The sequence below is a fragment of the Halichoerus grypus genome, chromosome 1, assembly GCF_964656455.1.
Source record: "Halichoerus grypus chromosome 1, mHalGry1.hap1.1, whole genome shotgun sequence".
In the NCBI taxonomy this organism is placed as follows: domain Eukaryota; kingdom Metazoa; phylum Chordata; class Mammalia; order Carnivora; family Phocidae; genus Halichoerus; species Halichoerus grypus.
The window spans coordinates 65,558,322-65,585,304 of record NC_135712.1 but is presented as its reverse complement, the minus strand read 5'-3'; the positions used below and the strand labels follow the sequence as shown (position 1 = coordinate 65,585,304).

The 26,983-nt window shown below is 36.9% G+C and overlaps 1 protein-coding gene across 8 annotated transcripts in view; it reads right to left on the bottom strand.

Annotated features, from left to right (window-relative positions):
• STXBP5L (syntaxin binding protein 5L) overlaps positions 1-26,983 on the bottom strand; it is a 428,903-nt gene that overhangs the window by 12,394 nt on the left and 389,526 nt on the right. For all 8 annotated transcript variants that reach the window (XM_078066497.1, XM_078066496.1, XM_078066495.1 and 5 more), the window contains 3 exons: positions 11,934-12,104; positions 9,576-9,815; positions 2,605-2,965 (listed from right to left, as the gene is read on the bottom strand). In XM_078066497.1, coding sequence (XP_077922623.1) covers positions 2,605-2,965; positions 9,576-9,815; positions 11,934-12,104 — 772 coding nt within the window. The remainder of the gene's footprint in view (positions 1-2,604; positions 2,966-9,575; positions 9,816-11,933; positions 12,105-26,983) is intronic.

The following is a 26,983-nucleotide window of genomic DNA, read 5'->3' as shown; positions in this document are numbered from 1 at the left end:
CATGTCTCCCCTATTTAAAGAAAATAAAACAGTAAAAACATTCTTGAAAACCTAGTTTTGCTCTTGAACTGCTTTCCTGTCTCTCATCTCTCTTTTTAACCACAAAATTTCCTGAAAGAATAATCTATACTAAGGATTGGCAAACTTTTATTAAAGTGCCAGATGGTAAATGTTGTAGGCTTTGTAGGTCATAGGGTCTCTGTTACAACTACGCAACTTTGCCTTGTCTTGCAAAAGCAGCCAGACATTATGTAAGCAAATGGGTGTGGCTGTGTTCCAAAAAAACCTTTATTTATGGACATTGAAATTTGAACTTCATATAATTTTCACATATTATGAAATATTCTCTGATTTTTTTCAACATTTTAAAATGTAAAATCCATTCTTAGCTTGCAGGCTGTACAGTATCAGATTAGAGGGAGGGCAGGATAGATATGGTCTGTGGGTGCTAAGTTTGTCAGCTCCCGATCTCTACCACTGCCTCTAGCTCCATTGAAAATTTAGTTTTTGCCTCCACCATGCTCCCAAGATTTGCCTTCTCAAAGATCACTAATACCCTGTTAGTTGCCAGGCCTAGTGTTTCTTCTTCTACCCAAATTCTTTGGCCTCTCTGCTGTATCTGACTACCTCTTGACCATTGTCTTGGTGGTCTTCTATCTTTTGTTTGGATATTCTTCTACCGTTTCATGAAGTTATTCTCATCCTTTTCCTATGTCTCTGATGACTTCTCAATATCCTCTGCTGGATTTTGTTTCTTTTCTACTACATAAATGTAGAGATACCCTCAAGTTTTTGTTCCCAGATCAGTCTATTTCTCCTTTCTTTTTATACTGTCTTCTCTGATGATCTCATTCACTGCTGTAATTTTCACTAATGCATTTACATAGATGACTTCCAAAGCTGGATCTTCCATATTTTTCTAGGAGCCCAGACCTTAAATTGCTTGCCAAACTTCTGTGGGACGGCTTGAAAGCACCTCAAATGCAAGGCATTCATTCTCAAACTTCTCATTATCAGCTTTTCCAAATTCTCATAACTTTCCCATCTGCTAATGACATCACTGTTATTCAAGTTCATAAAAATTTTTTAACCTTTAAATTCTATTCTAATTCTGAGATTTAACGATCTCCATCACCTTCACAATCAGTTTTACATTCAGCAAGTTTCCCTTAATTATCCCTCACATCTGTTTCTACCTTGCTTTCTATATAACTAACATTTTAGTTCAGAAGACCATTTCAAGCTCTCCATATAATTTCTTAATGTATAGCTAGAGCAGGTTAGCTACTAACTGATTAATATCAAACTCATTAGCCTGCCATTAAAGGTCCTCAATTATTTACCCCAATCTACTTCTTCAGTTTACCTTCCTCCCAACATCTCCTTTTTAATAACATATACCAACTATCTCATGACTTTGAATTCTGAGGACTTAGTTTATGTCTAGAAGGTTCAACTTGTGTATCTTATCTCCCCCAATTTAATAGTAACCTTTTTAAGGACTAGGACTATGTTTTTACTAATTTTTATATCCTTCACAGGCCTAGTATAATGCTTTACTGTCTCAGTGATTTTTGGAACCAGGTGAGTTATTAAAACAAATGATAGTGACTTCTACACAGATTATGTTTATTATGTGTTTGTTGAACTCATAAAATCATTAGGTAATTAATTTTGTATCTAATGAATTTTATTTTAATTCATTAACAGTATAATGAAATCTCTCAGCTGACATCATATTATTATGGTTGTCAAAGGGCATAAACTTCCAGTTATAAGATTATTAAATTCTGGGGATCTAATGTACAACATGATGACTTATAGTTAACCATACTGTATTGTATACTTGAAGTTGCTAGAAGAGTAGATCTTAAAAGTTCTCACCACACACACAAAAGTAACTGTGAGGTGATAGATGTGTTAACTAACATTATTGTGGTAGTAATTCCACAATATATACATATATCAAATTATCATGTTGTACACCTTAAACTTACACAATGTTATATTTCAATTGTAGTGACAACTTTTAATATGCTGTTCAGTGCTGGTCTCACTCTTTCCTAGACTTGCAATGTCAGGCAAATTTGAGCTTTAATTTATTAACATATGTAAAATGGAGGATGCAAATACTACTTTGTTTTCCTATGTCCTACAGAAATCATAAGGACCAAATTTAACTCTGTATGTAAAGTTCTTGTGTGGATTATAAAACATAGTAAAAGTAAGTTCATTTCTTTCCCTTATACTTTATTCATTTTTATATTTTATGCGTAGCATAATATCTGAGAGATAACATATGTTCAGTAAATGCTTGTGTATTAATGTGTGAATGACTAGAAAAATCACTCATTCCTTAGATTCCTTGAAATCAATTAAAATATATATTTCATTCACAATGCAATGCATTTTTAGCAAAAGCAAAAAATAAAAAAATAAAAACCCCATAGTCTCCTCAAATTGTCAAATAATGAAACATTCACAAACATAATGAAGCAATAATCTCAGGTTGCTTCTTGATTGCACATTACACATATACTTTTCAGAACTGTACCTTGGTCACACTGTTGTGATTACCAGATAATTTATAAAGAAGGCAAGTACCTCATTATCATGATATGCCCATTGGCACAAAAGCATGCCAAGCAGGCACTGTTACACATGACCACCACATCTGCTTGCAGTATAAAAGATGTCTCGGTGATGTTATGAACATAAAGACAAGTCTGAGAAGGCAGTGAGAAGACTTTGGCTTGTTTTTCTGAGCAGATTATTGTATACTGATGATCTCCTATTTCTTGGGATGGAGAAGGGCAGTTCATGACCAGTTTCCTTCTCCAAGATTTTTCATTTTCATCTACGTTGTTTGGATCCCTCCAAACTTCATATGGCGGTTGCATTAATCCGCCATTTCGGTCCATACAGGAGAATGTTAGCACAGCTCCTTTCAGTGAGAGGAATGTACCTATAAAAACAATTTCATATCACTGGCATGTGAAATTCTTTCTAAAACAGTTGTTATTCATTTATGGGCAGTAAATGTTTTATACTGATAATTTACATCTATAGTGTCATAATATTGCAGTAATATACATGTATCAGTAGATTTGTGAGTTCATCATTTGCAATTTCTTGGCATCATAGAATGTTAGGTCTAAAAGGGGCCTAAGACATCAACTTGTCAAATCCTTTCATTTTATTAATGAGAAAATGGAGACCCAGAAAAGTGATGAGACTTGGTGCATGTCACATGGCAAGTTAGTGGTTGAGCCTGGACTAGAACTCAGGTTTCCTAATTTCTAATCCAGTATTCTTTTACCATACTATATAGACCCCCTTAACATCCTTTTTTAAAAAGCAAATTTTAGAAAATTTATAATTTTCATTTATTGAAAGAAGTTCAACTGAAAAAAATCATACCATCTGATTCCATTTCCTTATTTCTTAGGCTCATTTACTAGAAAATGTTTTTTTTTTTCTTCTGAAATTGAACACCTAGAATAAATTTCATGAAATTTTAACATATAGAGTTCATGCTTGCAATTTTGATTGTATTAAAAAGTCCTTTGGCTCTTAGGCAGGCTTATGCATCTTTATACAGAAAAGAAGTTTACTCACCTGGATTCTCCAAGTTTGAATATCCATGCCCAATTATTACCTATGGGTGTTTTTGCCAGTCCCAGAGGACAGGATACTATAAAGCTTAAGAGGTAACCTGCGATAGATTGATCTTTGGACATTATCAGACTGTCCTTAAGCAATGCCCCAGCAGTCTTTTTCTTCCTTTGTCCTCTGACATCATGCAGAGAGAGTAAGGGGATTACCCCAGGCTGATATGGCTCAAGAGTGTACATACAACAGACACTCGAAAAAGGATGATAAATAAAAATACATTCCATTTAGAAAGTACTCTATAATTTAACGTACTTAAAATTTATCAAATTTAAAATAACATGTTTAGGTGATTTAACATCCCAGTAGTGTTTTAAAATCCACTTCAAAACTAAGAAGCCTGTAAATGTCCTACAAGGGTAACTGAAGAAAATAGGAGAGCAGGGTTTAGGCGCTTCAGTGTGAGGGTCAAGGAATAAAAGAACAGTTGTCCCAGTGTCCCATGGGGAAAAAAGATAATGCCAAAAGCATTAGACTTTTACTTGGTATGAGGAAGATTTTGAGAATAGGGTGTTGTAATCTAATTTTCACTTAACAGGATCACTCTTCCTGCTGGGCATATTCTAAAGGGAATCAAGGTTGAACAAAGGGAGAACAGTTAATAGGTTAGTACATTAAATCAAGGCAAGAAATAGATAGAGGTTTCCTCCAATCAGGTGGTAACAACAGAGATGGTGAGCAATGATCAGAATCTGAGGATACTATAAAGGTCAAACCAACAGAATTTGCTAATAAACTGGATTTAGAGTGTGAAAGAAACATAGTGGTCCAGGATGATTCTAATGTTTCTGACCTGAGAAACTGGAAGGATGGAATTGCCATTAACAGATGTGGGAAAGAATATGGGGGAAAGGAAAAGAATACCAGGAACTCAGTTTTGGATATGTTAAGTTTGAGATGCTTATTAGACATCCAAGTGGATGTTAAGTAACTGGATATCTATGTCAGAAATTTGGAGATGGTTACAGACTATAAATACAAATATATGACCCATCAGATTATCAATGGCATTTAAAGTCATGAGGCTGGTTGATTTCATTTTGGCCTTGAATATAAATAAAAAACAGAAAAGGTTTGAGCCAGTCTTTGGGCATTCTGATGTTTTAAGTCCAGTGAAATGAGAAGGAACCAGCAAAGTGGACTGATAAGGAATGGCTAGAAAGTTAGGAAGAAAAGTACGTAAATATAGTGTTCTGGAATCCAAGTGAAGTGTTTTTAATGTAGGGACAATGGTGAACTGTGTAATATGTTGCTGATATGTCAAGTAAGATGTGGCCTGAGAACTGACCATTGGATTTAGCCATGAGTTCAGTGGTGACCTAGATAGAAGTTTTTATTGATTGGTATGGGAGAAAGCTTGGAGACGAGAGAATGGGAGAAGGAAATTTGAAATAGTGAATATAACACAAACATTTCAAGGAATTTTGCATTAGAATGGAGACGAGAGAATGGGAGAAGGAAATTTGAAATAGGGAATATAACACAAACATTTCAAGGAATTTTGCATTAAAGAGAAAGAGATGAAATGGAGCATTTTGGGGGATAGATTCAAGAGAGTTTTTCTATTTTATTTATTTATTTAAGATTTTATTTTTTAGGGCGCCTGGGTGGCTCAGTTGGTTAAGCGACTGCCTTCGGCTCAGGTCATGATCCTGGAGTCCCTGGATCGAGTCCCGCATCGGGCTCCCTGCTCGGCGAGGAGCCTGCTTCTCCCTCTAACCCTCCCCCCTCTCATGTACTCTTTCTCTCTCTCATTCTCGCTCTCTCAAATAAATAAATAAATCTTTAAAAAAAAAAAGATTTTATTTTTTAAAGTAACCTCTACACCCAACGTGGGACTTGAACTCACAACCCTGAGATCAAGAGTCACATGCTCTACCAACTGAGCCAGCCAGGCACCCCAAGTTTTTCTCTTTTAATGGGAGAAAGAACAGGATATTTGTATGCTGATCTAGCAGAAAGATAAGTATTTATTACCATTATAATTACACAATTAGGTGTAATAATATAAATATAATGTAATTATATAAAGGAAACAGAGGAAAAGTTGCTGGATTGACTTTCTTGAGTGTACAAGTAGAGAAGTTGGCCAAGTTGGGAGCTTACACAGTTTAGTCATAATAACAGGAGAGAATATAGAGACCATGGAGAGATAAGCAGACAGGAGATATAGATGTGGTGGTTGAAGTTGTTATCTGCTTGTTTCAATTTCCACAGTGAAAGAGGACACGTGGTCATTAGCTGACACTGAAAAGAGCAAAGGAGGTATTGGGGGTTTGAGAAGAGTGGAGAAATATAATTGCTCAAGAGCATGGGAGAGAGGACTAGGGAAATATAGTAAATATAATCACCCAGCAGCAAAGGAGCCTAGTTGAAGTTATTAATGATTTATTTCAAAATGAGACTATTTATTGTGTTTATATATTTTTCTCTAGCCATGTTCAACTACACGGCATAGAAATAAAGTAGGTAGAATTAAATTTAACCAGAATTGTGATTAAACTGAATTTTCATGTGTAATACTGTGATTTATATTCTGTGTCTGACACAGAGCTCCTAAAACCCTTGGAATTTCTAAATGCGAGGGCAACACAAGTGTCTTTTATTATGTTAATGAGGTGACTTTTGGACCTCACCCAAGGATGGGGGCTAGTTGCCTGAGGAACCAACAATGTGATTAGAGGTTAGGACTTTTAGTCCCACTACTTCCCCACCACGGGGCAAGGAAGGGGTGGGGGCTGGAGATTGAATTCAATCACCAGTGGTCAATGATTTAGTCAATCATGCCTATGTAATTAATGAAGCCTCCATAAAAACTCAAAAGGGTTGGTGAATAGGTGGAGGTACAGGGAGAGTAATGCTCCTGGAGAAGGCTTGGAAGCTCTGTGTTCTTTTCCCTACTCATCTCTTCCATCTGGATGTTCATCTGTAAATTTTAATAATAAGCAGGCAAACGGTAAGTAAACAATTTTCCTGAGTTCAGTGTGCCACTCTAGCAAATTAATTGAACCCAAGGAGGGGGTTGTGGGAACCCCAGATTTATAGCCAATGGGTCAGAAGCACAGGTGATAAACTAGACTTGTGACTGGTGTCTAAAGGAAGGAGAGAGGGCAGTTTTGTGGAACTGAGCCCTGAACATGTGGGATCTGATAGTTATTTCCAGATAGTGTCAGAATTGAGTTAAATTGAACATCCAGCTGGCGTTGCAAAGAATTGCTTGCTATGGGGAAAAACCTCCACGCATCTGGTGTCGGAAGTGTTGTGAGTGTGGAAGTAGCGTGAAACTAGAAGAGGTACACAGGACAAACACAGAAGGAGGAAGCACTGGGTTTTTCCCTAAACAGGAGCCAAGAATTGTAGCTTTTTCCATCCCAGCATGTAAAGTTGCTTTTGTAGAATCACCTGGGAGCTCGTTAAAAATGCAAATCCTCACACTCCACCTCAGACCTACTGAATTGGAAACCCTTGGGGCGCGGGCCAATAATCTGTGTTGTAACAAACCCTCCAAGTGATTCTGATACAGACTAAAGGGATAACTACGGGGAATGGATAATCTTTCGGTGCTTTTCCATTCTCAATGGAAAAATTCAATGATTTAGTGCACTTCAAATTTTCATATCATTGAATTTGTTGTCAAGAAAACCACAGTAGATTAATGTGAAAAGCTTCCTTAAAAAGGAGAAGTGGGCTTTTCTGTGTTGAGTGGCTTTTGATTGCTGATTCAATCTCCTTGTTAATTATAGATCTGTTCAGACTTTTTATTTCTTCATGATTCAGTCTTGGTAGGTTGTATGTTTCTAGAAATTTATCCATTTCTTTTAGGTTGTTCAGTTTATATGCATAATTATTGTTCACAGTAGTAGTCTCTTATGATCTTCCAACTAGGCTTTCTCTCTTTTCCATGGTTATTTATAAAACACATCTGAACCTACCTTCATAGTTAACTCTTTTATGTAGCTCTTAAAAAATACTTTTTTTAAAAGAGCAGTTTTAGGGTTACAGAAAATTGAGTACAGAATTCCCATATACTGCCTTTGTCCTTAATTATTAACATCTTGTATTAGTGTGGTACATTGTTACAACTGGTGAGCTAAAGTCTTGAAAGAACTGGAGAATAATGACAGAAAATTGGAGAAGACAGGTTCCCATTATGGATCTTTAAATAGTCAAGGAAAAGCTTTGCAAATATTAACTAACCAGATACCACATTATTAAGTTAAATCTCTACTTATTTTGTATTTTGCCATCATTTTTAGTCTATGTTTGTTAAGAACGGTAAAGGACTTTCCCATAATATTGAGAGATCTGTTAAATTAGTTCCAGATCTGTTTATTTCTAGGCTTGTGACATAGAAAACCATATTTGTTAGACTATCTCTTAGAAAATTGTCTTCCACTTACAGTTGTAAACTTGTGTACACAGGAGTTAGATTTTCACCTTTAAACTTGTAAGGAATGCCTGGCACATATTAGGTGTCCAATATGGATAATAATTTATTGAGTTAAATAGTGGATTGAATTAGCATTTAATAATTCATTATGACCTCACTGATCTGGCTCTAATTCAACCACTGTAAGAGAATTGTGCATATTTCCTTAAAATTAGGAATGTAGTAAAAGATATTTTCTCATCATGAAGTATGTTTAACTTTTAAAATACAATGCATTTTATGGGCTGAATTGTGTCTCCACCAAATTCATATGTTGAAGGCCTAAACCCTAGTACTATATTTAAGGTAGAGTTTATAAAGAGATGATTAAGTTAAAAGGAGGTTGTTAGAGCGGGCCAATCCAAACTGGTGTCTAAGAAGAGATTAGGATACACAGGGAGACACCAGAGGTACATGCATACAGAAGGACAGCCATGGGAAGACATGGTAAGGGTGGCTATCTACGAGCCAAGGACAGATGCCTCAGAAGAAACTAGACCTGCTGACACCTTAATCTTGGTCCTCTAGTCTCCAGAAGTAGGAGAAGATCAGTTTCAGTTGTTTAACACACACACACACACACACACACACACACACACACATTTATCTAAATTTGCCACACTAGTAGAGAGCTGACTATTCCACCTACAATAAGTAAAAATCTACAAGAATTTAGCACACCAGTTAACAAAATATAATTCTAACCTAGCATTCTATATATATGCATTCTTTTAAAATAAAATTCCTTATCCTATATATTAATAAAATTCTTTATTTTTTTTACTTAAAAACTATCTGAAAAACATCATACACTGGAAATACAAAGTAAAAGTTATTGAGAGGAACAAATTTTAAAATATTCAAAGGAATTGCATAAGGAATCACACTCATCTCTTCTTTGGAAGGAAGGAAAGATAATTCAAGAGAATACAACATATGCTTTAGCAAAATACTCGTAACTTATGTTAAATTCTTTAGGCACTAGGATAAAAAGGAAAGAAATTGTGTGGCTTGCCTTTGAAACAAGATGGGAAGGTTACCAAGGACTTTAGAAAGCTATGTCAAGTCAGACTGCTTTTAGATTAATTGTTCTGAGTTCTTCAGGGATGATTAAAAAACACTCATAGGCTCTGATCTGGCATGGAACTTTGGAGAAATAATTCAATTCATTAAATACTTTAACTTTTGCATTAAGGTTTTCCTTAGTGCTTTTCAGAAACCTTTTTCCCAAGGCATTGTTTAGGTGGGCAGTTCCACAGTTTCCTACCATAGAAATAATTATATTATTTTATCCTAAGGAATGGTAAGTTGCTGTATGACAAATGTTGGGATAGTATACAATTTATAAAATTTTCAATAGTTTCCAGTATACAGAATACTTACAAACTTTATTCCAGATCAATATAAATTAATGTTATACCTTATCTTATATCTAACTGTTAAAAAGTAGCAATTGAGAAATAAAATTCCTTACCACTTGGCAATACCATGACTGGCTCTGTAAATCTTTGTTCATCTGCTGAAGGTAGGTTCAGGGAGATGATTAAAACCATTCCCAGACTAGTTCCAACAAACAAACAAGGGGAGACCGTAGGGTCATTTTTCCGAGCAAAGGATTCCATGAAGTATAGTGCTGTAATTGCTTCTTTCGAATCTTTGTCAATACTGGAGATGCTAGAGCTTCTAGAACGATTATAGGAATTTTCTCGGCTTTCTATAGAAATTCAGAAAAACAAAAATTGTCAGTGTATTTCCATAACAAGTAAAGTCAGACTTAGTACATGAAAAACAAAATTATGAAGGGGAAGTAGAATTTGATTCCTTGTTAACTGATCTGGAAGACTGCTTGTCCAGTTCATCAGCTTATTTTGATAATGAAGAGATTGAAGTCCAGATATGTAAATCACAAACTTTGGCAGAGCTGGAACTAGAAGTTGAGTCTCCAGAGTTCCAGTTCACCAGGTTTTTCTCCCTACATTACCTCACAAATTAGTTGAAATTTTCTGGTCTGGAAAAAAAAATATTTAGTCTGAGTAGTCAAGGTTACAAGAATTTCTGGTACCATTTTAATTATGGTTCCCTTCTATCTCTCAATTGTTGAAAATAGTCCTAATGATTTCTTGGCAATTCCCACCTACTGACAACATTATGGCTACTTAACTGAAAGGTCACAAATGTTCTTGGTGAATACATTTCCCTAACTGACATAATTTTTGGTTTTGCTATATTTGGAGTAACTGCAGTTGTAAAAATTGGAGTATTTACCAAGGCCAAAGAGCAAATGCTATATCCCTGAACTACTTTCAGGTTACCAACTTGAATCCAAATCCAGTTCTAACTTTACCTAGAACCAAATAAGAAGCTGTAGACAGGACCATCTCGTTGTTAATAGTAATCTGAGAGGGCTTCAGCCCACCTAAAGGAAGTAGGATGGTTTCAAGTTTTCCTGCTCATCAACATTTACACATGTGCACACTTCAATAAGCATAAAAGAACCCCCCCACCCTCAGTTAAATACTACTGGAATGTTTTGTTCTTATAATTGCTCCAGAGTTCAAGTTCCTCATATTCTTTTTTCTATTCCTTTCTTTCTTGATAGGTCAAGTGTGACTCATTTTTATAAAAAGAGACTAAATATAAATTCCTTAGACTCTTCTTTTTCTAAAAAGCAAAATATAGTATTCCTAATCCCCCTCTTCTATCCCTCAACAAGTTTGTAAAAATCATTATTTGTAATAGAATTTAGAGATGAGAGGGAGCTTGGATATAATCTATACAATTCTATAGATTTGGAGACAGAGACATAGAGTTAAGCAATTATCCCAGAATCCAGTAGAAGTTAGAGGCAGAAATGTCTAAAACTCAAAATTCTCAACTCAACCCAGTGATTAAGAGTGCTACTTCTATAACCTTTACATTTTGCTTCTATTATAAAATTCCTAGCTAATATGCTTTTGAAGTTTTTCCATTCGTGGTTCATCAACATTCAAGTTTGTTACTCATACACCTGTGAGAGAAATAATCTCATCTGCACATCCATGAACCAGATTTAGTATGGTATAATACTAAACTTTTAAATTTTTTGTAATTTAAAAAATTTTTTAAATTTAAATTTTTAAATATAGGTCATTACTAAAAAGTTTTTGAGGAGTGGTAAATGGGGAATTACTTTATAGAATAGAATTACTATAGAAAATCTTCTAAGATTATTTTTTCCTATATCTTTCCCCAAAGTTCTTTGTCAGCAAGACTGTAGCAACTAAGTTACAAGATTCCTTTTTTTTCTCCCTCTCTAAAAATTTCTGGCCTTCTAGCTCTTATACTTTAATCCCTGTTCCAACACTCATTCCATAAACATGCAATTAATCCTTCCTTTTAAAAACATATGAAGATTGCAAACTTTAGAACTTAAGATTTTGCCTTTTTCTTGGTCATACTCACTTGACAGTTGAGGAAATGAGGGTTGCAAGACATTAAATAACTATCTACTGATAGAGACACTGAAAGGCTTACCATTGAGATGGAAGGAAACTCTCAATTGCTGCTGGGAGTTTAGAGAACTGATTAAGGCATAGATCTCCCCTCGTACAGAGGAGGTGTCTGCCAATAAGCACAGCCATTCTGGTTTTAGAGATGAAGAAGGAGGTATAGTGAGGAATGATTTGGAGTCATGGCCACAGCTTGACCAGCTCTCAGTCACTCATTGCCTAGAATTGACTGTAGTTTTAAAGTATCTTTTACACCAAGACCTACATCCCTTGTCCTCTAGCTCCCATTATCATGGCATATCAAATTTTAATTGTATCCACAAAAATTTGTATGTTTAACTTACCTTCTGTTGTGACTGGTAAAGCAATTTCCATGCAAGCAGCTGATTGTGCTTTCCGAAATGGTGGTCTTCCAGGACCCCAGCGATTTACTTTTGAAACATCAGCACTTGACAGACGTTTTCCAGAACTGCAACTCTGAGAGGTTGGACTTGTGCAGTGTCCATTTACATGATCTGTATCAAGAGGAAGAAGGCACCATAAATATCATAATTAATTCTTCATATAAAGGAACCCAAATATGTAGATTAATGAAGAGTGAGAATTCCTTTTTTTTAAACCATAGAAAGATGGCTAAGCCCTTGCTATTTTAAGATTAGTCACATTTTCAGTAGTTAGCCAAAATTTCATAAGATTTTTATTACATATAAGTTCATTTTTAATATGTGGTTAATTAACATAGCTTAAAATTTATTCTATATCCCCATTAAGTATTATACCATTTAATGGCATTACAAAATAGGTTATAGTATTTGACTTTCTTTTGCATAATTTAAATATACGCCTATTTATATAAGTTTTGGAAGTACCTTCCAGTGCTTGGAGTTTAAAACATAGAATGGAAGCATCTCACTTTGTAGTTGCAAATAGTACTTAAAAATATTGATTCTAGAGCCAGACTGCCTGGGCTCAAATCCCAATTCTACCATTTACAAGTTGTACAAATTACTGAAGTCTTCATACTTTAGTTTCCTTTTCTATAAGTTGGGAATATTATCTACCTCATGGAGTTTTTGTGATAATTCATGTCACATGCCAGAACACTTCTTGGTATATGGTAAATTCTGAACAAAAATTATTACTGTCATTCTTGTTTCAGACTATTTAAATTGCTCATGTCTAAGGCAAATAGTACTATTTATTTAGAGCTAGCTTATGAATTTATCTCTGTTTTGATAGAACTTAAAAACTTGGAAATAATGCCACCAAAAATAGGTCTTTTTTAAATGCTAATATATAGGGTGCCTGGGTGGCTCAGATGGTTAAGCGTCTGCCTTCGGCTCAGGTCATGATCCCAGGGTCCTGGGATTGAGTCCCGCATCGGGCTCCTTGCTCAGCAGGGAGTCTGCTTCTCCCTCTCCCTCTGCCTCTCCCCCTGCTTGTTCTCTCTCTGTCTCTCTTGCAAATGAATAAATAAAATCTTAAAAAAATAATAATAAAATAAATAAATGCTAATATATAATATTTGAAACAACATCTCATAGTTCTGTAATATTCAGAGTACATTTAAAAATGTACTTCGGTCATTCAAAGGACAATAGAGTTAAATGGAGAAAATCCTGTTTAACGTCCATATGGTACTAAGTGTCTACTCCATTATAGCCTTTTTGTATTGCAGAGTTTGAAAAAAAATTGTCCATTTCCTGGGTTTCCTTGTGCAAGGATGACAATCCAATTACGTTTCACCATTCATATGCATTAGTGTGTTTTGCTATTTTTTAAAAAGGAGAGTTAACATATTTATTAAATATTGAAATACCAGGCACTTCATACACATTACCCATTTGATCTTCACAACAGCCCGGCAAAGTAGATGCTTTATTATCCTGATTTTGCAGTTGAAAAAACTGAAGCTCAGAAAAAAGGTTTGGAAAATTGTCTAATATTATACAAATAGTATTCATGGAGGCAGAATTTGGATCCAGATTTTCTCACTTAGTGTCTATATGCTTAAAAACTGGGCCACAGGGTCAGCTAAAGTATTTGGTAAGGGATAGCAATTTTGAAGACATATTTAGTAGGGTTTAGGAGTGGCCTGTGTAATGCACATTGAGATCCATGCTTTTTGGGTCCAGTCATCTTCCATATTAACACAGATCTTGGGATTCTCAGGATTCCCAGATGGAAAGGCAGAAATATCCCTTAATGAGTTAGTCATGGGGAAGCTGAAGTCAAGAGCTCTACCCCTCCTGCACTATCAAATGTAGTCTGATAAATAGGAAAACACTGAGAACAATAGCTGGCACTAACAAAGACTTAGAATGAATTAAAAAATGGCAACTTTGGTGGCCCAGTCAGTTAAATGTCTGACTCAATTTCTGCTCAGGTCTTGATCTCAGGGTCATGAGTACAAGCCCTACATTGGGCTCCATGCTGGGCATGGAGCCTACTTAAGGAAAAAAAAAAAAAGAAAAATTGGGTACAAATTGCAAAAATAAACCCCCTTCTGCATACGGCTGTTAGGAAAAGTTGCCCCTTCATCAGGCATGATTGCCTTGGTTGGAGGACACGTTGGTTTGTTAATTGACTTAATGTTGGTTTGCTTGATTAATTTGTTTTAGCAGGAAAAGAATTTATGGAAGGATATTAGGCCGCTGAAAACCTCAAGGAGAACCTGTAAGGTATACTCAGAAGCTTTGCAGGCCAAAACAGTGCCCAACCACACTGGAGTTACTATTTTAGTAAAGAACCACTGTTAGTGGCTCAGCATTGATGATGCTGGAATTAGATATTAGGAGCTGTGCAATTGCTGGCCAGGTACAGCAGGACATCTCTGCCATCATAATCACCAAAACTGAGGTTTATGTAATTTTTAATTTGTCTTCATTTTAGTGTTTTTTGACTGTTCTTGTTCTCTACCTTTTTGCTGACATTTTGAGATTTTTAAGCTCTTATTTTTAGGATTTTTTTTTTTTGTGAAGAATTTTAAGCTGAAGACCTGGGTGTACTGAATCACAGACTTCCCTTGATCAGCGTAATTTTTATCTCCAGTTTTAGTTTGATTCTTCTACAGCAAAATTTTCATAGCTATGATTTTGTTGTCAAAGCTAAAAGTGCTTTGAATGAGCACAGGTTTATATACCTTGAGTTTAATGTTTAGTTTCTGAAATCCGAAGTGTCAAAGAGCTTCTTTCTCTTCATTTCTCCATAATTACCCATTTATTCAAGTTTAACTTACAATTTGTTCATTTAAAAGTAGATGTTTAAAACTACTTGGGACCAACTTTACAGTTTTAGGGAAAATAATCTCTTACTAAAAACATTGCCTAAGGCTTTGTCAGTGATGAATAGAATGTTTTAACTTGCAATAACTATTCTTAAAATTTCAGCTTCAATGAGGTATAACTGACATATAAAATTGTAACATACATAAAGTGTACATCATGATGATTTGATATAGATCGGGAAAGGATTCCCACCATCTAATTAATTAACATGCCTATCATTTCACATATTTATTTATTTTTTGGTGAGAACATTTAAATTCAGCAAATTTCAATTACACATTACAATGTTACCAATGATAGTCATCATGTTTTACATTAGATTCTCAGAACATACTCAAAGCCGAAAGTTTGTACCGTTTTACAAACCTTTCCCTATTTTTCCTACTCCCCAGCTCCTGGCTACCACCTTTCTATTGTTTGTATAACTTCTATTTTACTTTTTAAAAAGATTCCACATATAAGTGATACCATGCAGTATTTGTCTTTCTCTGTCTGGCTTAGTTCACTTCACGCAATGCCTCCATTCATGTTGTTGCAAATGGCAGGAATTCCATTTTTCTCATAGCTGAATAATATTCCATTGTGTATATATATACCACATCTTTATCCATTCATCCACTGACAAGACACTTAACGTTGTTTCCCTATTTTCGCTATCGTAAATAATGCTGAAATGAACATAAGAGTGCAGACAGTCCTTCAATATACTGTTTCGTTTCTTTTGAATATATACCCAGAAGTGAGGTTGTTAGATTACATGGTAGTTCTATTTTTAATTTTTGAGGAACCTCCTGCATATTAAGGGCAAGATAGCTGGTTTGTAGAAGCACACCCTGAATACCCCTGTTAATCATTATCTTGAGAATGTATAGATCCCGTGCATCTTCTCTGTTATTTTCCACAAGCAAGATAGGTAGAAAATGTGCTGTTCAGCATTTCAGGTCAAGGGCTCCAGGGTTGGCCAACCTAGAGTATCTCCTTGGTAATGCAGAATGTCCAGGTGGTGGGCTTTTATCTCTTTGGAACATTTGCCATGCAAGGAGGGGCAAAGCTACAGAGAATTGCTAGGATAATTGCTACACTATAAAAGTTTGCTGCATTTAGTTTCCAGCCGCAGATGCTTTGTTCAGTTGGCCACTCCTGGACTCCCTGTACTTAAGTTCCCCCAATAAACCTAGGTCTCGATCGCTGTCTTTGGGTCATTCCTTTGTTCTCGCTGGGTCATCACCCACACTTGGCTGAGAGTCTACAGAAATGTGGCTACACACCTCCATATTGTTTTCCATAATGGCTGCAGCAATTTACATTCCTACCAACAGTACATAAGGGATCCCTTTTCTTCACACCTTCCTTAACACTTGTAATTTCTTTTTGATGATAACCACTGTAAAAGGTATGAGTGATAGCTCATTGTGGTTTTGATTTGCATTTCTCTGATGATTAGTGATGTTGAGCACATTTTCATGTAACTGTTCACCATTTGTATGTTGTCTTTGGAAAAGTGTCTATTTAGTTCCTCTGCCCATTTTTTAAAATTTTATTATGTTATGTAAATCACCATACATTACATCATTAGTTTTTGATGTAGTGTTACATGATTCATTGTTTGTGAATAACACTCAGTGCTCCATTCAATACATGCCCTCTTTAATACCCATTACCAGGATAACCCACCCCCGTCCTCTCTAAAGCTCTCAGTTTGTTTCTCAGAGTCCATAGTCTCTCAGGGTTCGTCTCCCCCTCCGATTTCCCCCCCTTCATTTTTCCCTTCCTGCTATCTTCTTCTTCTTTTTTTTTTTTTTTAACATATAATGTATTATTTGTTTCAGAGGTACAGGTCTGTGATTCATCAGTCTTACACAATTCACAGCGCTCACCATAGCACATACCGTCCCCAATGTCTATCACCCAGCCACCCCATCCCTCCCACCCGCCACCACTCCAGCAAACCTCAGTTTGTTTCCTGAGATTAAGAATTCCTCATATCAGTGAAATCATATGATACATGTCTTTCTCTGATTGACTTATTTCGCTCAGCATAATACCCTCCAGTTCCATCCATGTCATTGCAAATGGCAAGATTTCATTCCTTTTGATGGCTGCATAATATTCCATTGTATATATACACCACATCTTCTTTATCCATTCATCTGTTGATGGACATCTTGGCTCTTCCTGTAGTTTGGCTATTGTGGACCTTGCTGCTATAAACATTGGGGTGTACATACCCCTTCGGATCCCTACATTTGTATCTTTGGGGTAAATACCCAGTAGTGCAATTGCTGGGTCTTATGGTAGCTCTATTTTCAACTTTTTGAGGAACCTCCATACTGTTTTCCAGAGTGGCTGCACCAGCTTGCATTCCCACTGACAGTGTAGGAGGGTTCCCCTTTCTCTGCATCCTTGCCAACATCTGTCGTTTCCTGACTTGTTAATTTTAGCCATTCTGACTGGTGTGAGGTGGTATCTCATTGAGCTTTTGATCTGGATTTCCCTGATGCCAAGCAATGTTGAGCACTTTTTCATGTGTCTGTTGGCGATTTGAATATCTTCTTTGGAAAAATGTCTGTTCATGTCTTCTGCCCATTTCTTGATTGGATTATTTGTTCTTTGGGTGTTGAGTTTGATAAGTTCTTTATAGATTTTGCATACTAGCCCTTTATCTGATATGTCATTTGCAAATATCTTCTCCCATTCTGTCAGTTGTCTTTTGGTTTTGTTGACTGTTTCCTTTCCTGTGCAAAAGCTTTTTATCTTGATGAAGTCCCAATAGTTCATTTTTGCCCTTGCTTCCCTTGCCTTTGACGATGTTTCTAGGAAGAAGTTGCTGCGGCTGAGGTCGAAGAGGTTGCTGCCTGTGTTCTCCTCTAGGATTTTGATGGATTCCTGTCTCACATTTAGGTCTTTCATCCATTTGGAGTCTATATTTGTGTGTGGTGTAAGAAAATGGTCCAGTTTCATTCTTCTGCATGTGGCTGTCCAATTTTCCCAATACCATTTGTTGAAGAGACTGTCTTTTTACCATTGGACATTCTTTCCTGCTTTGTCAAAGATGAGTTGACCATAGAGTTGAGGGTCCATTTCTGGGCTCTCTATTCTGTTCCATTGATCTGTGTGTCTGTTTTTGTGCCAGTACCATCCTGTCTTGATGATTACAGCTTTGTAATAGAGCTTGAAGTCCAGAATTGTGGTGCCACCAGCTTTGTTTTCCTTTTCAACATTCCCCTGGCTATTCAGGGTCTTTTCTGGTTCCATACAAATTTTAGGATTATTTGTTCCATTTCTTTGAAAAAAGTTGATGGTATTTTGATAGGGATTGCATTAAATGTGTAGATTGCTCTAGGTAGGGTAGACATTTTCACAATATTTGTTCTTCCAATCCATGAGCATGGAACGTTTTTCCATTTCTTTGTGTCTTCCTCAATTTCTTTCATGAGTATTTTATAGTTTCCTGAGTACAGATTTTTGCCTCTTTGGTTAGATTTATTCTTAGGTATCTTATGGTTTTGGGTGCAATTGTAAATGGGATCGACTCCTTAATTTCTCTTTCTTCTGTCTTGTTGGTGTATAGGAATGCCACTGATTTCTGTGCATTGATTTTATATCCTGCCACTTTACTGAATTCCTATATGAGTTCTAGCAGTTTTGGGGTGGAGTCTTTTGGGTTTTCCACATAAGGTATCATATCATCTGCAAAGAGTGAGAGTTTGACTTCTTCTTTGCCAATTTGGATGTCTTTTATTTCTTTTTGTTGTCTGATTGCTGTGGCTAGGACTTCTAATATTATGTTGAATAGCAGTGGTGATAGTGGACATCCCTGCCGTGTTCCTGACCTTAGGGGGAAAGCTCTCAGTGTTTCCCCATTGAGAATGATATTCGCTGTGGGTTTTTCATAGATGGCTTTTATGATATTGAGTTATGTACCCTCTCTCCCTATACTCTGAAGAGTTTTGATCAAGAAAGGATGCTGTACTTTGTCAAATGCTTTTTCTGCATCTATTGAGAGGATCATATGGTTCTTGTTCTTTCTTTTATTAATGTATTGTATCACATTGATTTATTTACGGATGTTGAACCAACCTTGCAGCCCAGGGATAAATCCCACTTGGTCGTGGTGAATAATCCTTTTAATGTACTGTTGGATCCTATTGGCTAGTATTTGGGTGAGAATTTTTGCATCGTGTTCATCAGGGATATTGGTCTATAATTCTTCTTTTTGATGGGGTCTTTGTCTGGTTTTGGGATCAAGGTAATGCTGGCCTTATAAAATGAGTTTGGAAGTTTTCCTTCCGTTTCTATTTTTTTGGAACAGTTTCAGTGGAATAGGTATTAATTCTTCTTGAAATGTTTGGTAGAATTCCCCTGGGAAGCCATCTGGCCCTGGGCTTTTGTTTGTTGGGAGATTTTTGATTACTGGTTCAATTTCCTTAGTGGTTAGAGGTCATTCAGGTTTTCTATTTCTTCCTGATTCAATTTTGGTAGTTGATACATCTCTAGGAATGCATCTATTTCTTTCAGATTATCTAATTTGCTGGCATATAGTTGCTCATAATATGTTCTTATAATTGTTTGTATTTCTTTAGTGTTGGTTGTGATCGCTCCTCTTTCATTCATGATTTTATTTATTTGGGTCTTTTCTCTTTTGTTTTTGATAAGTCTGGCCAGGGGTTTATCAATCTTATTAATTCTTTCAAAGAACCAGTTCCTAGTTTCTTTGATCTGTTCTACTGTTCTATTGGTTTCTATTTCATTGATTTCTGCTCTGATCTTTATTATTTCTCTTCTCCTGCTGGGTTTAGGCTTTATTTGCTGTTCTTTCTCCAGCTCCTTTAGGTGTAGGGTTAGGTTGTGTATTTGAGACCTTTCTTGTTTCTTGAGAAAGGATTCTATTGCTATAGACTTTCCTCTTAGGACTGCCTTTGCTGCATTCCAAAGATTTTGAACAGTTGTTTTTTTCATTTTCATTTGTTTCCATGAACTTTTTAAATTCTTCTTTAATTTCCTGGTTGACCCATTCATTCTTTAATAGGATGCTCTTTAGCCTCCATGTATTTGAGTTCCTTCCGACTTTCTTCTTGTGATTGAGTTCTAGTTTCAAAGCATTGTGGTCTAAAAATATGCAGGGAATGATTCCAATCTTTTGGTACTGGTTGAGACCTGATTTGTGACCTAGGATGTGATCTATTCTGGAGAATGTTCCATCGGCACAAGAGAAGAATGTGTATTCCGTTGCTTTGGGATGGAATGTTCTGAGTATATCTGTGAAGTCCATTAGGTCCAGTGTGTTATTTAAAGTCTTTATTTCCTTGTTGATCTTTATGTTAAAGTCCCCCAGTATTATTGTATTGTTGTCGATGTGTTTCTTTGCTTTTGTTATTAATTGGCTTATATAATTGGCTGCCCCCATGTTAGGGGCATAGATATTTACAATTGTTAGATCTTCTTGTTGGATAGACCCTTTAAGTAGGATATAGTGTCCTTCCTCATCTCTTATTATAGTCTTTGTTTTAAAATCTAATTTGTCTGATATAATGATTGCAACCCTAGCTCTCTTTTGGTGTCCATTAGCATGGTAAATCATTTTCCACCCCCTCACTTTAAATCTGGGGGTGTCTTTGGTTCTGAAATGAGTCTTTTGCAGACAGCATATCTATGGGTCTTGTTTTTTAATTCAATCTGATACCCTGTGTCTTTTGATTGGGGCATATAGCCCATTTACATTCAGGGTAACTATTGAAAGATATGAGTTTAGTGCCATTGTATTGCCTGTAAGGTGACTGTTACTGTATATTGTCTGTGTTCCTTTCTGGTCTATGTTACTTTTAGGCTCTCTCTTTGCTTAGAGGACCCCTTTCAATATTTCTTGTAGCGCTGGTTTTATGTTTGCAAATTCCTTTAGTTTCTGTTTGTCCTGGAAGGTTTTTATCTCTCCTTCTATTTTCAATGACAGCCTATCTGGATATAGTATTCTTGGCTGCATATTTTTCTCATTTAGTGCTCTGAATATATCATGCCAGTCCTTTCTGGCCTGCCAGGTCTCTGTGGATAGGTCTATTGCCAATCTAATGTTTCTACCATTGTAGGTTACAGATCTCTTCTCCCGAGCTGCTTTCAGGATTTTCTCTTTGTCTCTAAGACTCACAAGTTTTACTATTAGATGTTGGGGTGTTGAACTATTTTTATTGATTTTTGAGGGGGGTTCTCTGTGCCTTCTGGATTTTGCATCCCCATTTCCTTCCCCAAATTAGGGAAGTTTTCTGCTCTAATTTGCTCCCATATACCTTCTGCCCCTCTCTCTTTCTTCTTCTGGGATCCCAATTATTCTAATATTGTTTCATCTTATGGTATCACTTATCTCTCGAATTCTGCCCTCGTGATCCAGTAGTTGTTTATGTCTCTTTTTCTCAGCTTCTTTATTTTCCATCATTTGGTCTCCTAGATCACTGATTCTCTCTTCTGCCTCATTTATCCTAGCAGTTAGAGCCTCCATTTTTTATTGCACCTCATTAATAGCCTTTTTGATTTCGACTTGGTTAGATTTTAGTTCTTTTATTTATCCAGAAAGGGTTTCTCTAATAACTTCCTTGCTTCTTTCAAGCCCAGCTAGTATCTTTAAAATCGTCATTCTGAACTCTAGTTCCGACATCTTACTAATGTCCATATTGATTAGGTCCCTGGCAGTCAGTACTGTTCTTTTTTTTGAGGTGATATTTTCCATCTTGTCATTTTGCCCAGAGGAGAATAGATGACAAAATGCTAACAGGGTAACAACGACCCCTGAAAAATATACACTAAACAATCAGAAGAGACCTGAAACTAGGGGAAAAGAAAGGGAAAGAAAGAAAAAAGAAAAAAAAAAAAAGAAAAAGATAAAAACAAAACAAAACAGAATATGATCAGATATGATCAGGCTGGTGCATAGATTACTGCCACACACTAGATTTTGGGCATCTTTTGGTCTGTTAGAAGAAAGTGCCTCCCAAAATTTTAAAGAAAGAAAAACTTGTATATGTACAAAAATAAGGGTTAATATGATGAAGGGATGGAATATGACTGTAAAGATGAAAATTATAAAAAATTTTATAAAAGGAATTGATAAGAAGTTGAAAAAAGAAAGAAGAGGATTTAAAAAAAAAAGAAAAAAAAGGGAGAGAATGTGATCAGGCAGGAGACTAGAACAAAGCCATATACTAGAGATTTAGGGTATATTTTGGTCTGTTAGAAGAAAGTGTATCCCAAAATTTTAAAGAGAGAACAACTAATGTATGGATACCAAAAATAAGGATAACTACTAAGAAGGGATAGAATATGACTCTAAAAATGAAAAATAAAAAAGATTTTAAAAAAGGGATTGATAAGATGTTTATTGAAAAAGGGGAAAAAAAAATTTAAAAAAAAAAGAAAATTAAAACAATTAACTTTGAAAGACTAAAGAATCATGGGGAAAAAGCCATGAATTCTATGTGCAGTATTCCCCTAGCGCTGGAGTTCTGCCATTCTCATTGATCGGTAAACTTGGTCTTGGCTGGCTGTTCTTGCTGATCTTCTGGGGGAGGGGCCTGTTGCCGTGGTTCCCAAATGTCTTTGCCGGAGGCGGAATTGCCCCACCCTTGCCGGTCTGGGCTAAGTAATCTGCTTGGGTTTGCTCTCAGGAGCTTTTGTTCCCCGCAAGCTTTCTGTACAGCTTTGGAGGACGAGAGTGAAAATAGCAGCCTCCCAATCTCCACCCCGGAGGAGCTGAGAACTTGGGGCCCCGCTCCTCAGTGAGCCCCCAGAGAAAAGCAGTCAATAACTCCTGTCTCCCCAGTCTCTGACCGCACTCCGTGCTCACCTGGGCTGTGACTGAGCATTTGTATCTCTGGCACATGACCCTGTGTGGAGTCTCCAAACCCAGGAGATCCCTGCGGTGCACTCCCGTGCCGCTCCTCCTGGGGCAGGAAGGGGAGTCTCCCCAGATCTGCTGCTTATTGGGTCCCTGCTGGAGGAGCAGTGGCCCGACTGTGCCGCGGATCACAGTTTATGGCAACCCTGAGCTGAGATCCCGCGCCTCAGCTCCTTCTCTGCAGCCGGCTTCCCCGCTCCAATACCTGGGAGCTCTGCGCACTCAGGCACCCCTGGTCTTTCTGTGACCCTGAGGGTCCTGAGACCACACTGTCCCAGCGAGGGTTCCACCCCCTGCTTAGCCACTGGAGTGACATCTCTCAGTGGAGCCGACTTCTAAAAGTTCCGATTTTGTGCTCCGCTGCTCTATCACTTGCCATTAGCGGCTGACCGAGGCCCCCTCCCCCGCTGTTTATCTTCCCAAATATCGCCTCGGATTCACTTCTCCGCACTTCCTACCTTCCAGAAAGTGGTTGCTTTTCTCTTCAGAGAGTTGGTGTTATTCTTTTCTTCGATCTCCTGTTGAGTTCGTAGGTGTTCAGAATGGTTTGATCCCTCTCTAGCTAAATTCCTGGGACCAGATGAAATCCAGGTTTCCTACTCCTCCGCCATCTTGCTACTCTGCCCATTTTTTCTTTAAAGTACGCTATACGCCCAACATGGGGCTTGAACTCAGAAGCCCTAGATCAAGAGTTACATGCTGTGCAGACTGAGCCAGCCGAGCACACCCATCTGCCCATTTTTTAATCTGATTTTTTTTTTTTTTTGCTATTGAATTGTATGAATCCTTTATATTTTTTGGGTATTAACCTCTGATCAGAATCATGATTTGCAAATATTTTCTCCCATTCAGTAGATTGATTTTTCATTTTGTCAATGGTTTCCTTTACTATACAGAAACTTTTTAGTTTGATATAGTCCCACTATATCATATTTTTACTTACTTATGCATATTTTTGCTTTTATTGTTTTTGCTTTTGGTTTCAAATCCAAAAAATTACTGCCAAGACCACTGTCAAGGAGCTTACCACTTGTGTTTTCTTCTAGAAGTTTTATTGTTAAGTCTTATGTTCAAGTCTTTAATCCATTTTGAGTTGATTTTTGTGTATGGCATAAGATAGTGGTTCGGTTTTGTTCTTTTATATGTGGCTGTACAGTTTTCCTACCACCGTTTATTGAAGAGATGATCCTTTCCCTATTGTATATTCTTGGCTCCCTTGTAAGTTAATTGAATATATATGTGTGTGTATACACACACACTTATTTATAAGTATATATATATATATATATATATATATATAATTTATTTATTTCTGGGCTCTCTATTCTGTTTCATTGATTTATGTGGCATTTTGGCGTCAATACCATACTGTTTTGCTTGCTATAGCTTTGTAATATAGTTTGAAATCAGAAAGTGTGATGCCTCTTTTTCTTTCTCAAGATTGCTTTGGCTATTTGGAGTCAAATGTGGTTCCATGCAAATTATTTGTTCTATTTTGGTGAAAAATGTCATTGGAAGGGATTGTACTGAATCTATAAATTGCTTTGGGCTATATGGACATTTTAACGATATTTTCTTCCAACCCATGAGCATGAAATACCTTTCCATTTATTTGTGTCTTCTTCAGTTTCTTAATATCCTACAGTTTTCAGTGTACAGTTCTTTTATTCCTTTGGTTAAATTTATTCCTAAGTACTTTATTCTTTTTGATACAGTTGCAAATAGGATTTTCTTAATTTCTCTTTCTAATAGTTCATTGTTAGTGTATAGAAATGCAACTGAGTTTTGCATACTGATTTTCTATTCTGCAACTTTGCTGGATTTATTAGTTTTAGTAGTTTTTTGGTGGAGTCCTTATGGTTTTCTATATATGTCTTCTGCAAATAGACAGTTTTACTTTTTCTGTTCTGATTTGGATGCCTTTTATTTATTTTCCTTGCCCTAGCTTGTACTTTAGTACTATGTTGAATAAAAGTGTTGAGACTGGGCATTCTTGTCTTATTTCTGATCTTGGAGTAAAAGCTTTCAGTTTTTCACCACTGAATGTGATGTTAGCCGTGGCCCTGTCATATATGGTCTTTATTATGGAAGGCACATTCTCTCTGTTCCCACTTGGTTATAATTTTTGTCATGACTAGATACTGAGTTTTGTCAAATGCCTTTTCTTCATCTATTGAGATGATCACATGATTTTTATTCTTCATTTTGTTAATATGATGGATCACATTGATTTGCAGATTTTGGACCATCCTTTCCTCCCTGGAAGAAATACCACTTTATCATAAGATCCTTTTAATATATTGTTGAATTTGGCTTGTTAATATTTTGTTGAGGATTTTTACATCAATGTACATCAGAAATATTATAATTTTCTTTTCTTGTAGTGTCCTTGAAAAATGAGTATGGCAGTTATCCTTACTCTTTGATGGTTTTGAAGAATGTGAGAAAGATTGGTATTAATTCTTTAGATGTTCGGTGGAAATCAGCAATGAAGCCATCTGGTCCTAGACTTTTGTTTGTTCGGAGGTTTTTAATTAATGACTCAATCTCCTTGGTAGTAATTGGTCTGTTCAGGTTTTCTATTACTTCATGATTATCTTGGTAGGTTGTATTTTTCTAGGAATTTATCTGTTTGAGATTCTCCAATTTTTTGGCATATAGTAGTCTTTTATGATCCTTTGTGTTTCTGTGGTATCAGTTGTAATGTCTCTTCCTCCACTTGTGATTTTTCAGTCTTGGGGAATCTGGCTAAAGGTTTGTCTATTTTGTGTATCTTTTTAAAAAATCAGCTCTTAGTTTCATTAATCTTTTTTATTGTCTTTTTAGTCTCTTTTGTTTATTTCTGCTCTGATCTTTATTTCCTTTCTCCCACTAATTTTGGGCTTCATTTTTCCTTTCTCTAGTTCCTTGAGATATAAAGTTAGGTTGTTTAAGATCTTCTTATTTCTTGAAGGGGAACTACAATGATGGCATAGTAGGAGAACCCTAGGCTTGCCTTCTCCCTGAAACACAGCTAGATAACTATCAAATCATTCTGAATACTCAAGAATTTCCCCTGAGAACTGGTAGAACAAACTACACAACTAGAGGGAGAGAAGAAGCCATTTTGAGGAAAGTAGGAAGTGCTGAGACAGGATTTGGGGGAGAAACGGATGACAGGTGCTGTGGAAGGGAAGGATCCCTGGTCATGGAGAAAGGTGAGAGAGAGTAGAACACACAGGAATATGCACAAGAACACTTCTCCAAAGCCACTGGCTGGGAGAGTTAAGGGGGCTGAATTTTGTGAGTGTTTTCAACCAAGGGGCTCAAAGACTGGAGTTTTGGAAGTCCGTGGGCTTGGCTGGGAAGACCTGAGGATGCTACCCTACTCCTGGATCAGAGGCAGGCAAACAACCCTGGGGCAGACTGTGCATTCCGATGATTGCCTAAGGGGCACAGGGAGAGACTGTTCATTCTTTTTGGAATACATCTGTGAGAGGTAGCATTGCCCCTCTGGGGGCAAAAGAACTGGCAGGCACCATTTTCCTTCCCTGCCTCTCAGCATAGGTGCAGAGACATCTGTTGAGGGCCCGCTAACTGGGGCACTGGCTTTTTAGCTTGCTTGTACCCAATCCGGTGTTCCTGTGCTTTGGGGTGACAGACCTTCTGAATCAAACCTGCATCAGTATCAGTCCCAGCACAGCAATACCCTTTCTTAGAGTACCTGACACATCAGGTATCTGAAGTTTGGAACTTTAAATGTCAGCAGGCCTGAATAGGGTAGAGCCCCATACCCCTTAGGTCTACTGGCCATAGTGTTCTGCAAAACTTCAGCTCTAGTAGAAATAGCATCAGGATTCTTTCAACCAGCAGACCAGAGCACACCTAGTTAAAACTCGCCACCCTCTGGACAAGGTCAAAACACTCCCTACTGCAGGCAAGGAGAAACTCTGCAGAGGACTGACCTGGGGGAAAGAGCAGCCAAAACACAGCAGCATAGTCCATGCAGCACACACCAGAGACACTTCCTGAAGCGCCAGGCCCTGGACATTATATGATCTCTTCTTCATAAAGCCTTTACTCTCAGAAACAGGGAACATAACAGGCTTTCCTAACAGGAGACGACAGAGACATAGACAAAATGCCAAGATGGAGGAATTCATCCCAAAAGAAAGAACAAGAAAAGGTCACAGCCAGGGATCTAATAAAAACAGATATAAGTAATATGCCTGATCCAGAATTTAAA